This window comes from Hemiscyllium ocellatum, chromosome 9, assembly GCF_020745735.1.
Source record: "Hemiscyllium ocellatum isolate sHemOce1 chromosome 9, sHemOce1.pat.X.cur, whole genome shotgun sequence".
Classification (NCBI taxonomy): domain Eukaryota; kingdom Metazoa; phylum Chordata; class Chondrichthyes; order Orectolobiformes; family Hemiscylliidae; genus Hemiscyllium; species Hemiscyllium ocellatum.
In genome coordinates this window covers 86,237,457-86,252,428 of record NC_083409.1, presented here as the reverse complement: position 1 = coordinate 86,252,428, position 14,972 = coordinate 86,237,457, and the positions used below count along the sequence as shown (strand labels likewise).

The 14,972-nt window shown below is 40.4% G+C and overlaps 1 protein-coding gene across 2 annotated transcripts in view; it reads left to right on the top strand.

The window, feature by feature from the left end:
* rad54l (RAD54 like) overlaps positions 1–9,476 on the top strand; it is a 42,804-nt gene extending 33,328 nt beyond the window's left edge. For both annotated transcript variants that reach the window (XM_060829901.1, XM_060829902.1), the window contains 3 exons: positions 1,663–1,842; positions 2,034–2,197; positions 8,691–9,476. In XM_060829901.1, coding sequence (XP_060685884.1) covers positions 1,663–1,842; positions 2,034–2,197; positions 8,691–8,892 — 546 coding nt within the window. In that variant the 3' untranslated portion in view covers positions 8,893–9,476. The remainder of the gene's footprint in view (positions 1–1,662; positions 1,843–2,033; positions 2,198–8,690) is intronic.
* The last annotated feature ends 5,496 nt before the right edge of the window (positions 9,477–14,972 follow it).

Genomic DNA, 14,972 nt, shown 5'->3' with positions numbered 1-14,972 from the left:
TTCCTACAGGTATAACTTTGGATTTTTAGTGGTGTTCCTGTGATTGGTTTTTTGACCCTCTCTGCCCCCACGTTCACTTCATAGTTTAATGTAACTGAAACATTATCCAGGTTATATTCTCAGATTGTGGGTTTGAAACCACAAAGTTCTGAATCAGGCAGGCAAGAATGCTAACACTGCCAGAGAAGTGAAGCAGGGAGGAAGAGAAAAATGGAGAAGGAGTAACTACACAAAGAAATGGAGCAGAGAAACCTTTTTCCTAACTCTCTACCAATACATGAAGGGATACAAGATACTGTCAATATTTTTGTACACCCTTTCGACAAAACTTTAGACCTACTTAACTATTGCTTTTTTGAATTCAATTTCCTGTAACTGGAGGGGAAGGAAATTTCCAAGTAGCTGGCTGTTGGAAATCTTGATTTCCAGTAGTCTTTCCTTTTTTTTTCTTTTGGTTAGCAGTATGTGTGAAGATTAGAAAGCTCAGTGAAAGCATCGTGACAAATTAAGCTTAGTATTAAAATTAGTGATATGTGCTCACATTATTCGCACATGCTGTTGTCTTCATTACCTCCTCTCAACTGGGTTTCTCCCTATTGGGAGAGATCACTTGTGCTTTTTTGTGGCTTTTGATCATTAGGACCTAATAACGTACAAATTACAGTCAAATCTTTTGACTGTTAACAGTGGTTGCACAGAAGATTTTCTCATCTTCTTTTCAAAATAATTCCAAGTAAAATGTGCACATATTCCAGCTGATAATACTTATTCAAAGTTTAGGAGAAGATTTGTAGCTCGGGTGCTCGTTGTTGTGGTTCTGTTCGCCGAGCTGGGAGTTTTTGTTGCAAACGTTTCGTCACCTTTCTAGGTGACATCCTCAGTGCTTGGGAGCCTCCTGTGAAGCGCTTCTGTGATGTTTCCTCCGGCATTTATAGTGGCTTGTCTCTGCCACTTCCGGTTGTCAGTTGCTGTCCGCTGCAGTGGCCGGTATATTGGGTCCAGGTCGATGTGTTTGTTGATAGAATCTGTGGATGAGTGCCATGCCTCTAGGAATTCCCTGGCTGTTCTCTGTTTGGCTTGCCCTATAATAGTAGTGTTGTCCCAGTCGAATTCATGTTGTTTGTCATCTGCGTGTGTGGCTACTAAGGATAGCTGGTCGTGTCATTTTGTGGCTAGTTGGTGTTCATGGATGCGGGTTGTTAGCTGTCTTCCTGTTTGTCCTATGTAGTGTTTTGTGCAGTCCTTGCATGGGATTTTGTTCACTACGTTGGTTTTGCTCATGCTGGGTATCAGGTCCTTTGTCCTGGTGAGTTGTTGTCTGAGAGTGGCTGTTGGTTTGTGTGCTGTTATGAGTCCTAGTGGTCGCAGTAGTCTGGCTGTCAGTTTGGAAATGCTCCTGATGAATAGTAGTGTGGCTAGTCCTTTGGGTTGCGGCATGTCCTCGTTCCGTTGTCTTTCACTTAGGCATCTGTTGATGAAATTGCGTGGGTATCCGTTTTTGGTGGATACCTTGTATAGGTGTTGTTCTTCCTCTTTTTGCAGTTCTGGTGTGCTGCAGTGTGTTGTGGCCCTTTTGAATAATACTTATATTATAAAATTGAATCATAAATTTTCATTTTTGGTATGAGCTTTACAGAGGTTTTGTTTAAAATTTTCTTATAGAATCCTGAGTTTATCTTCATGCTGAGTAGCAAAGCTGGTGGCTGTGGCTTGAATCTGATTGGTGCAAATCGGTTAGTCATGTTTGATCCAGACTGGAATCCAGCTAATGATGAACAAGCGATGGCTCGTATATGGCGAGATGGACAGAAGAAAATTTGCTACATCTACAGACTTTTGTCGGTAAGATTCTGCACTTTAGGTATTGTTCACAAAATGATACATGATCCTAAAATGTTGCATTAGAGGTTGTGATATGATGAAGAATTATGTAAGTAGACTTGATCTATCAAACTGGTTGAAATGTGCTAACTTATCACATCTGACTGTAATTTGTACGTTATTGTGATATAACTTATCTTGTGATATTTCAGACAGGGACAATTGAGGAGAAGATCTTCCAGCGGCAGACTCATAAAAAAGCTCTGAGTAGCTGTGTAGTGGATGAGGAGCAAGATGTGGAACGACACTTCTCCCTTGGGGAACTTAAGGAGCTCTTTACTCTAAATGAGACCACAGCCAGTGACACGCACGATAGGTAATTAATAAACATAACATTGGCAGCAGCTATTTACAAATCTAATTTCAAATGTAATGACTATAGGATTTGAAATGTGGTAGTGTATTGATTTGATATTGATATTGAATCTGCTGTCCTAATGTTGGAGGCCTATGAGGAGCTAAATTAATTGCACCGAGATAAGGGAAAGATGAGCATAGAGGAGAAAATGTAAAGCACCTCAATGGAAATTTCACTATACTTATATTTCTGGATGTAAGTTTGCTTGCTGAACTGGAAGGTTCATTTTCAGACATTTTGTCACCATACTAGTAAAATCATTAGTGAGCCTCCAGTGAAGCATTGGTGTTTTGGCCCACTTTCTATTTATGTGTTTAGGGTTCCTTGGGTTGGTGATGCCATTTCCTGTTCTTTTTCTCAGAGGTTGGTAAATGGGGTTCAAGTTGATGTGTTTGTTGAGAGTTCCAGTTGGAATACCATGCTTCTAAGAATTCTCGTGTGTGTGTCTCTGTTTGGCTTGTCCTAGGATGGATGTGTTATCCCAGTCAAAGTGGTGTTCTTCCTCACCTGTATATAAAAATACTAGTGATATCTTTTTGTTCCTCAATGTTCATGTATCCCAGTGGCTAGTTTTCTGCCCATTTGTCCAATGTAATGTTTGTTACAGTTCTTGCACGGTATTTTGTAAATGACGTTCTTTTTGCTTGTTGGCCGTATACGGTCGTTTATGTTCTTTAGCTGCTGCTTTAGTGTGTTGGTGGGTTTGTGGACTACCATGATGCTAAGAGGTCTGAGTAGTCTGGCAGTCATTTCTGAGATGTCTCTGTTGTAGGGGAGAGTGCTAGGATTTCTGGGCATGTTTTGCCTCCTTGTTTAGGTTTGTTACTGAGAAATTGACAAACTGTGTTCGTTGGGTCCCTGTTCTTTTTGAATACACTGAATAGGCGGTTTTAGGTTCTTCGTAGTTCCTCTATGCTGCTATGTGTGGTCGCTCATTGAAATAATGTTCTAATGCAGCTTCGTTTGTGGATGTGGGATGATCACCTCTGTAGCTCAGTATTTGGTCAGTATGTGTTGTTTTCCTGTTGACGCTGGTTTAAAGTTCCATTGGCCATTCGCTCTACTGCAGCATCTGGGAATGGCAGTTTGTTGTTGTTGTCCTCCTCCTTTGTGAATTTTATGCCAGTAAGGGTATTATTGATGGTCTTGAAGCTTTCCTCCAATTTGTTTCGTTTAGTGATGACAAAGGTGTCATCCATGTAGCTGGGGGAGCTACTAACCAGTGTCTACAGGAAAACAACACATACAGTCCAAATACTGAACTACAGAAGCAATCATCCGAATACCCACAAAGGAAGCTGCATTAGAACAGTATTTCAACGAGCCACCGTACATTGCAGCACAGAGGAACTACGAAGGGTAGAAGAAAACCACCTATCCAGTGCATTCTAAAGGGACAGGGACCCAATGAATACAGTCCTTTGATTTCTCGGCAACAAACACAAACAAGCAGACAAACACGTCCAGAAACCCTAACTACTCTCCCCTACATCAGCGACATCTTGGAAATGATTCCAGACTACTCAAATCTCTTGGCATTATGGTAGTCTACAAACCCACCAACACACTAAAACAGCAGCTAATGAACTTGAAAGACCCAATACAGCCAACTAGCAAAACTAATGTCATTTATAAAATACCTTGCAAGAACTGTAACAAACACTACATTGGACAAACAGTCAGAAAACTAGCCACTAGGATACAAGAACATCAACTAGCCACAAAAAGACATGAAGCAGTATCACTAGTATCCTTACATACAGATGAGGAAGGACACCTGTTTGACTGGGACAAAGCATCCTTCCTAGGACAAGCCAAACGGACACGCACAAGAATTCCTAGAAGCACGGTGTTCCAACCGGAACTCTATCAACAAACATGTCAATTTGGATCCCATTTACCACCCACTGAGAAAAAGAACAGGAAATGACATCACCAACCCAAGGAATCTAAAACATGTAAATAGAAAGCGGGCCATAACATCAGTGCTTCAGTGGAGGTTCATTGGTGATGTTACCTAGAAGGGTGACAACATTTGAAAATGAACCTTGCAGCTCAGCGAGCAAACTTACATCCAGAGTCACAACCTGAGCTACAAATCTTCGCCAAACTCACTAACTGGTATTTCTTTCCTTAGCACGTCTCTACCAAGCCTTTTTTTTATAACTCAAAGACAATTGTCAAGCATCCTAGTTCCTAGGGAATTGTATTAGCATCCCAAAATGAACGTACTGTTTCCCCTTCCTTGACTATGAGAAATGACATATCATCAATCTTGAGATCCTCTGAGGTGTTCATTTGAGATCCGCAATCATAATCTGAATTTGCAGCAGTGAGTCGTAGCATTTGATAGAGTGGTACTCGCTCCTTGTCAGATGTGGGAGTTTAAAGAGGGTTTAAGGGTTATTGCGGATTATATCTGCAATAAATGTAGTTGGTTGCGAATCTTAACAGATCGAATGGATCAGTTGGAGAGATAGAAGCAATGAGGAATTTGCAACAGCAACAGTATGTGATGGATAGCAATTATAGGAAGGGGGGAAAGTCTCAGATACAGTCACGTAGATTAGTAAACCCCAGGAAAGGTAAAAGAGAGAGGCAGCTAGTGCAGTAGCCTTCTGTGGCTATACCCATTTCAAACAAGTATGCTGTTTTGGAAAATGTAGGGGGTGATGGATTCTCAGAGGAACGTAACATGATCAGCCAAGTTTCTGGTATTAAGACTGGCTCAAATGCAACGAGGGATACATTGAGTTCCAACAGATAAATTGTGTTAGGGGATTCTGTAGTCCGATGTACAGACAGACATTTCTGTGACCAGCAGCGAAAAATCAGAATGGTGTGCTGATTCCCTGGTGCCAGGATCAGGGATGTTTCAGAGAGGGTGCAGAATGTTCTCAAGGGGGAGAGGGGCCAGCAAGAGGTCATTGTCCATATTGGAATCAATTATATAGGAAGGGAAAAGGTTGAGATTCTGAAGGAAGATAACAGAGAGTTATGCCGGAATTTAAAAAGGAGGTCCTCGAGAGTAGTATGTCTAGATTACTCCCAGTGCTATGAGCTAGTGAGGGCAGGAATAGGAGGATAGAGCAGATGAATGCATGGCTGAGGAGCTGGTGTCTGGGAGAAGGATTCATATTTTTGGATCATTGGAATCTCTTTAGGGGTAGAAGTGACCTGTACAAGAAGGACGGATTGCACCTTAATTGGAAGGGGACTAATATACTGGCAGAGAAATTTGCTAGAGCTATTCGGGAAGATTTAAACTAGTAAGGTGGGGGCTGGGACCCAGGGAGATAGTGAGGAAAGAGATCAATCTGAAACTGGTACAGTTGAGAACAGAAGTGAGTCAAACAGTCAGGGCAGGCAGGGACAAGGTAGGACTAATAAATTAACCTGCATTTATTTCAATGCAAGGGGCCTAACAGGGAAGGCAGATGAATTCGGGGCATGGTTAGGAACATGGGACTGGGATATCATAGCAATTACAGAAATATGGCTCAGGGATGGGTAGGACTAGCAGCTTAATGTTCCGGGATACAAATGCTACTGGAAAGACAAAGGGAGGCAAGAGAGATGGGGGAGCGGCGTTTTTGATAAGGGATAGCATTACAGCTGTACTTGGGGAGGATATTCCTGGAAATACATCCAGAGAAGGTTTTTGGGTGGAACTGAGAAACAAGAAAGGCATGATCACCTTATTGGGATTGTACTATTGACCCCCTAATAGTCAGAGGGAAATTGAGAAACAAACTTGTAAGGAGATCTCAGTTATCGTAACAATAATAGGGTGGTTATGGTAAGGGATTTTAACTTTCCAAACATCGACTGGGACTGCCATAGTGTTAAAGGTTTAGATGGAGAGGAATTTCTTAAGTGTGTACCAGACAATTTTCTGATTCAGTATGTGGATGTACCTACTAGAGAAGGTGCAAAACTTGACCTACTCTTGGGAAATAAGGCAGGTGACTGAGGTGTCAGTGGGGGAGCACTTTAGGGCCAGTGACCATAATTCTATTAGATTTAAAATAGTGATGGAAAAGGATAGACCAGATCAAAAGTTGAAGTTCTAAATTTGAGAAAGGCCAATTTTGATGGTATTAGGTAAGAACTTTCGAAAGCTGATTGGGGGCAGATGTTCGCAGGCAAAGAGATGGCTGGAAAATGGGAAGCCTTCAGAAATGAGATAACGAGAATCCAGAAAAAGTATATTCCTGTCAGGATGAAAGGGAAGGCTGGTAGCTATAAGGAATGCTGGATGACTAAAGAAATTGAAGGTTTGGTTAGGAAAAAGAAGGAATCATATGTCAAGTGTAGACAGGATGGATTAAGTGAATCCTTAGAGTATAAAGGAAGTAGGAGTATACTTAAGAGGGAAATCAGGAGGGCAAAAAGGGGACATGAGTTAGCTTTGGCAAATAGAATTAAGGAGAATCTAAAGGATTTTTAGAAATATATTAAGGACAAAAGGGTAACCAAGGAGAGAATAGGGCCCCTCAAAGATCAGCAAGGTGGCCTTTGTGTGGAGCCGCAGGAGGTGGGGCAGATACTAAACGAGCATTTTGCATAAGTATTTACTGTGGAAAAGGATATGGGAGATACAGAAAATAGCGACATGGATGTGACACCTTGCAAAATGTCCATATTACAGAGGAGTAAGTGCTGGATATCTTGAAACGGTTAAAGGTGGATAAATCCCCAGGACCTGATCAGGTGTACCTGAGAACTCTGTGGGAGCTAGAGAAGTGATTTCTGGGCCTCTTGCTGAGATATTTGTATCATCGATAGACACAGATGAGGTGCCGGAAGACTGGAGGTTGGCAAACGTGGTGCCACTGTTTAAGAAGGGTAGTAAGGAGAAGCCAGGGAACTATAGACCAGTGAGCCTGATGTTGGTGGTGGGCAAGTTGTTGGAGGAAATCCTGAGGGACAGGATGTACATGTATTTGGAAAGGCAAGGACTGATTAGGGGTAGTCTCCATGGCTTTGTGCATGGGAAATCATGTCTCACAAACTTGACTGAGTTTTTTAAAGAAGTAACAGAGGATTAATGAGGGCAGAATGATAGATGTGATCTATATGGACTTCAGTAAAGTTTTCCACAAGGTTCCCCATGGGATACTGATTAGCAAGGTTAGCTCTCATGGAATAAAGGGAGAACTAGCCATTTGGATACAGAATTGGCTCAAAGGTAGAAGACAGAGGGTGGTGGTGGAGGGTTGTTTTTCAGACTGGAGGCCAATGGAGTGCCACAAGGATCGGTGCTGGGTCCTCTACTTTTTGTCATTTACATAAATGATTTGGATGCGTGCATAAGGGGTACAGTTAGTAAGTTTTCAGATAACACCAAAATTGGAGGTGTAGTGGACAGCGAAGAAGGTCACCTCCGATTACAACAGGATCTTGATCAGATGGGCCAATGGGTCAAGAAGTGGCAGATGGAGTTTAATTCAGATAAATGCAAGGTGCTGCATTTTGGGAAAGCAGGACTTATACACTTAATGGTAAGGTCCTAGGGAGTGTTGCTGAACAAAGAGACCTTGGAGTGCAGGTTCACAGGTCCTTCAAAGTGGATAGACAGGTAAATAGGATAGTGAAGAAGGTGTTTGGTATGCTTTCTTTTATTAGTCAGAGTATTAAGTACAGGAGTTGGGAGGCCATGTTGCGGCTGTACAGGACATTGGTTAGGCCACTGTTGGTATATTGCGTGCAATTCTGGTCTCCTTCCTATCGGAAAGATGTTGTGAAACTTGAAAGGGTTTAGAAAAGATTTACAAGGATATTGCCAGGGTTGAAGGATTTGAGCTACAGGGAGAGGCTGAACAGGTTAGGGCTGTTTTCCCTGGAGCGTCAGAGGCTGCGGGGTGACCTTATAGAGATTTACAAAATTATGAGGGGCATGGATAGGATAAATAGACAAAGTCTTTTCCCTGGGGTGGGAGAGTCCAGAACGAGAGGGCATAGTTTTAGGGTGAGAGGGGAAAGATATAAAAAGGACCTAAGGGGCAACTTTTTCACGCAGAGGGTGGTACGTGTATGGAATGAGCTGCCAGAGGAAGTGGTGGAGGCTGATACAGTTGCAACATTGAAAAGGCATTTGGATGGGTATATGAATAGAAAGGGTTTGGAGGGATATGAGCTGGATCCTGGCAGGTGGGACTAGATTGAGTTTGGATATCTGGTTGGCATGGACAGGTTGGACCAAAGGGTCTGTTCCGTGCTGTACATCTCTGACTCTATGACCTTCGCCTAAGACACTAAAATTAAATGGAGAATTCAGGACAGCTGACAAATGATGAACTGTGCCTTGTCTGTCATTCTCCAATTCAGGGTAATGTTCTATTATTATCTTAATTTTAAACTGCAATAGCTTTGTAAATGCTTGCATATTTGATAGTTCTCTCTCAGAAGCTCACCATAATGTGACTAACAGCCTGTATCTGTTCTAAAGGTTAAAATGTCGCCGTTGTGTAAATGGACACCAGGTGCGTCGTCCTCCTGAGGGCTCAGACTGTACATCCGATCTTTCTCAGTGGAATCATTGTGCAGATAAACGTGGACTACGAGACATGGTCCTTCAGTCTGCTTGGGATGCTGCCATTTCCTTTGTGTTTCATCATCACTCGCATGAGCAACAGCATGGAGTTATATAAGACGGACAATTTCAGATACAAATTGTAGTGAAAAATGACTTCTTGTTAACCAATGGCATGTGAAATGAATTTCATGTCAGCCCAGTCTGCTTGAATACAGATTTGACTGCTGTGCTTTCAGTGGAGCCCATGAATTTGAATGAGCATCAGCAGGTTCCTTGGTCTATTTTCACTTCAACCTATAATTGTAAATTGAAGCGCCACTGCCTTGTGTATGTGGTTAAAATATTCACTCTTGGAAATGCTCTTGGACATTGTTTATTTTCATTTGAAATACTACTGAGACTTCTCCCCTGTAACAGAACATGAAGGACTGGACATCATATTACACAGAGGAGATATACAACCTATTGTGAATGGAGAAGTGTTTTCCTGAAATGTTTTGTAAATATTGTTTAAGGCATTGTTACATTTTGATCTACAGAGGAAATCAATGTCACTAAAGTGTGGATATAGTTTTTTCAGTTTCCCTTTGAGAAAATTGATTTGACAATTAAGTCAATTTGAGTATCTAATACAATCTTTCTTGACTGTCACCTTTGCCCCTACAAAGCCATTTACATTATCTCCAGTGTGTTACTGAGAAACATTGGTCTCTGGAAAATGTACATTATCATTGTATTAAATATTTTCTTCATTTTGTTTTAATGAAATTGTAGTTTTTCATTATTTTTGTTTGACTTGAAGCACTATAGAGTGAACTTTCCCATCCTTTGGAGACAGGCAGAGAGACAGGAGTAGTGGCAAAATCTGGCAAAGTCTTCAGGTGATCAGTTTTCTGTCTTTCTGCACCTCATATGCTTCCTTAACCACCTACTTTATCTACCTGTCCACGTCCCTCCAAAGATCTATGGACATGCACACCAAGGTCCCTTTGACACACTGGAAAAACAATGTGAACTCCGTTGTCTTGTTAGTCCTCCCAAAATACATCACGTCACACATTGTTAAATTCTTTATGCCACTGCTCAGACAATATACACAGGCTGCAGTGTAAGGATCTCCTTGCTATTTACACCAAAAATGTCTCATCTTTGAACATACCGATCATATCCTCTACATTCATGTCTTCCCTTGTCATAATAAGCATCCTCCCTGGTTAACTGTAGAACAGAGCACTGCAAATCTCCTTCACCTTATTTTAATTGCTGAGACTGCAAGATATGTATTACTACCAATGAAATCAGAGACTTCCAAAGCACAAGGCAGAAAGTTTCCTCAATTCAAAAGAAAGCTAGATTTGTGTAAAGGTTTAAATTCTTGAGCATCTGAAACACTGATCGTCAAAAGAGTATTAGTCCATACACTAAGGCCCCACTCATCTCTCCTATGAGAATTATTAAGGGCGGAGGAGCGGGAAGTGGTGGAGAGCATCATCGATCACGTCTGGGGGGAAATTGTGGTCTTCAAAGAACATTTCAGAGAACACCTGGACCAACCAACCTAACCACCCTGTGGCTCAACACTTCAAATCCCCTTCCCACTCCACCAAGGACTCCTCCATCGCCAGATCATAGCAACACGACGGCTGGAAGAAGAGCGCCTCATCTTCTGCCTAGGAACCCTCCAACCACAAGGGATGAACCCATTTCTCCAGTTTCCTCATTTCCCCTCCCCCCACCTTGTCTCAGTCCCAACCCTCGAACTCAGCACCACCTTCCTAACCTGCAATCTTTTTCCTGACCTCTCCGCTCCCATCCCCACTCCGGCCTATCACCCTCACCTTAACCTCCTTCCACCTATTGCATTTCCAACGCCCGTCTCCCAAGTCCCTCCTCCCTACCTTTTATCTTAGCCTGCTTGGCACATTCTCCTCATTCCTGAAGAAGGGTTCATGCCCGAAATGTCGATTCTCCTGCTCCTTGGATGCTGCCTGACCTGCTGCGCTTTTCCAGCAACACATATTCAGCTCTGATCTCCAGCATCTACAGTCCTCACTTTCTCCTAAAATATTGCAAATGGCCAATACATGGAGGCCAGTTGTAAAATTTAGTTCAGAAAGTTAAGGACCATTTGTGCCAAACACATGTTCAAAGTATCCAAAGTTGATGCAGCTGCAGAAACTCCCTCAAGCACAAAAAAATTAGTGTGAACTGCCAGTTCCATGGACCTCCTTGCAGTCTCCTCTGTCATGAGGACCCACAAAAGATGATCAAAGATTTTTCTCTCATTATTAATGACCCAGCCTTTTGTATAGAGGGCACAACTTTGCAATTTGAAGATGATATAAAACTTGATACTATGAACTATGAGGAGAATGGTGATAAACTTCAGGATGTTGGAATAGGTAGACATAGTGTAGATGAATGTTGGTGACGAGTTGTGTGAAGTAAGAGAGTTTGGTAGGAAGAATGAAGAAAAGCAATGTAATATAAAGGATACAATTCCAAAGTGGGTATTGGAACAGCAATCTATGAATATATTCTTTAGAACAAAGTGGAAAAACCCTAACTAAAGAATGCACTGCCTTTAATGGGGCAAGTGAAAGAACAAAACAAATAATTCCTGTGTCTCCAAGTTATGTTTGAACTAGTTACTGCTGCTGTAAGGAACATAGAAACAGGAAGAAGCCGCTTGGAATCACAGAAGACAAGGGTGTGATTTGGCCAATCACGTCTGCATTGATCAAAAAACAGCCATCCAATAGAATCAGATTTAAAATCATCTCAAAATACTTCTTAAAATTGAGGGATTCTGTCTCTGCTACTTTTCAGGCAATGATCGCCAATCCCTGTCACCCTCGAGTTTAAATATTTCCCCAAGTAATGACTCTAAACCTTTAAGTGCTTACCTTGAATCTATGCCTCCTGGCCATGTGCCCCTTAGCCAAGGGAAACAAAGCCTTCCTCCACACTCTATCTAGACTCTTTTTTAAAATTAATTACATCTTGATTCAGCTTCTGTTGAAACAAGAAATTAGCCTTTCCATAATGTCCTCAAAGCAAGATTTTGGTATCCAAGTAGCAACCTCCTGGGTGTCCCCCACATCCCTTCTAGTACAATTGCATTTCTTCATCATTCAAACCTGTTCCACCATTCAATGAGATAATAACTGATTTGAAACCAACACCATATATCTGCCTTGTCATGAAGGTGTAGAAGTGTATGTACCTTTAAGAGAGTGAAGGACTTGGCAAGCATACAGAGTGCTAGAGAATTTACAAATGCAACATTTGGTTCAGAACAGATAGCACTGGCTGAGTTGCCATGAGACAAAAATAAATTCGAATTCAGCCAATCAGTTTGAATTATATCCCGAAAATATGAAATTCTAATCAAGTTTGATTTTAGTATATTGACAATCTTAAAAGCCTATGACACAATCCAATGCTTTGGGGATATGAGACCGGGAAAAATTGAACATTTGGGAGGAAAACTGTTAATGACATCTACAAACTGACCAGAGAATATCTCTCTTAAAGTTATCTTTATCAATCAGTAACCTGTATAGCAGAATCCCCGAGAAGAAAAGACAGCAATACGGAGAAGAACCGAAAGCTGCCTGGTTTTGAGATAAGTTTCGTTTTGTAAATCTTAATCGGGGATTTTATTGGACTAGTATTGTAGGGCGGGGGGATAAAAGATAGGTTAGAGGAAGGAGTTGTAAATATTCTCTGTTACACTTTAAGAAACAATTTTTTTTTACTTTTAGTTCTTGGTCACTCAAATTTTCACAGATTATTGCACGGGATAAATCTTTTCTGTGTTGCTGGGTTAAATTAAGCAGGAGGATTTACCTCATGTCATAACAGTTAAATATATTAACAGGTAAATCCTCCTACATAATTTAACCCAGCAACACAGAACAGATTTATCTCGTGCAGTAATCTGTGAAAGTTCGAGTGGCCAAGAACTATTTAAAGTAAAAAAATAACAGATTTATTTCTTAAAGTGTAACAGAGAATAATTAACTAACAACTATTTACAACTCCTTCTTCTAACCTATCTTTCATCTTCCCCCTCTACAATACTAGTCCAATAAAATCCCTGATTAAGATTTACAAAACAAAACGTCTTATCTCAAAACCAGGCAGCTTTCAGTTCTTTTCTGTTTTGCTGTCTTCTTTTCTTCTTGGGGATTCTATTTCACAGGTTACTGATCGATTTAAGAAAGCTATTCTCTGGGCAGTTTGCAGAAGTCATTGGCTTGGCAGTTCTCCTCCCAACTGTTCAATTTTCCTCAGTCTTATACCCCAAAGCATTGATTGGAATTTAGTATTTTTGGGGTATAGTTTAAACTGATTGACCAAATTCAAATTTGTTTTTGTCTCAAAGCATCTCAGCCAATGCTATTTGTTCTGAACCAAATGTTAATTGCAAATTCTCCAGCATTTGGTGTGCTTGCCAAGTCCTTCACTCTCAAAGGTACAGTACACTTTTACACTTTCATAACAACCTTTACCCTCAAACTCTGAAACTTAGGTGAACAAAAGTATACTAATCACTGATTTAAAATTAATAATTGGTCTAAAATCAACAGCTGTTCACTGAAGATTTCCTAATTCCCACTACCCTTTGTGTGGAGGAGTTTCATAATTTCATTGCTGGAAGGTGTGGCTCCAATTATTGCACTATGCCATCTAGTCCAAGACTCCTCAAAACAGTAGAGTTCTCATGTACCTGCTCCCTTACTATATTGCAACCTTTCATCTGATAATTACTTTTTAAATTCCAGGGATTATAACTATATGCAATCTCTCCATCTGAAATCTTGGAGTTTATTCTTCAGTCTGGTAAATATTGTGCTCTCTTCAAGGACAACATATCCTAAAATGCCAGAATTGCTGACAGTACTCCAAACCTGTGGTATACTTGGCTTTGCAGAGAGTTGCATAGCTACTGACCCTTTGTACTCTTACCTTCTTGCATTAGGCTTTGTTTGTATCTTTATAAAGTATTTTGCCAATTTTCCTATCCCTGAAAGTGAATTACCAGAGTTTTACCAATATACATAATATTTACACTTCTTATCATGTGTCACTGAGAAATATGATGAGACCTATCACATACTCTTAAGTGTTCATAAATACAGTGAACAGTGTGGCTCCAAGATAAATCCTTGAGATACCAATCAACATATCCTGAAAATTAGCACCACTGTACCTTGCCAATTTCTCAATTTATCTTCAATTCTATGAACTTCAACTTTAACCAAGTCTTTCATAAGGGACTTTATCAAATACCTTCTGGACATCAATTAAATAAATTTGATTGCCTGCTTCTTCCAATTCAGTTACTTTTCAAACACTGCAGGCATGATATATTCTCTCCAAATCCAAACCAGCATCAACCTGAAATGTTTACTGTTCCTCTCACTAAAACTTTGGCTGACCCACTCAGTATTTCCAACAATTTCAGTTAGCAAGATTATCATTTTTTAAAAATTAATTTTGTAAGTTCACTGCTAAAATTCAAGATTCTAAAAGATGAGAGACTTAACAAACAATCCAGGTCTTTTTCAATATATAATTTCAGTTAAAGCACACTAAACTTTAGCTCCAAATTCTGTGTCTTACGATCTTACACTCCACAACCACCTGATAAAGCAGCAGCCCTCCAAACTCTAGTGCTTCCAAATAAACCTGTTGGACTATAACCTAGTGTTGTGCGATTTTTAACTTGCAAAATTGAATGCTTTCTTGGAATGTCCAGCTTATTATCTTCTGTAAATACAGATATTATTCACCATTTCTTGATTTTCACTGATATCAGTTGTTCATGACCATACTAGCTTTCCTCAATATTAAAAGATTTTGCTCAACTTTGACACCATTTGCAACTTAGTGTTTTCGCAATTTTTAACTAACTTTTTGTCACTCTCTGGTATCCTTTATATCTCTCCCATTCAAAAAGCATGTGGACTTTCATTTTGAATTTGTGTTTTTCTTAGTTTTACATTGTCTACTTCCCTTTTATTTGTTTATGGCATTTAAGCCTCTTTGGAAAATAATCTGATTCTGCATCAATAATTAATTTTTGAATTCCTCAGATGTTTCCAGTTCACTGTAAACTGTCTTCCTTTTATCATATTGATATGAGATTATCCAAAACCAGAATCTTTGTAACTGTTTCCCAAAATC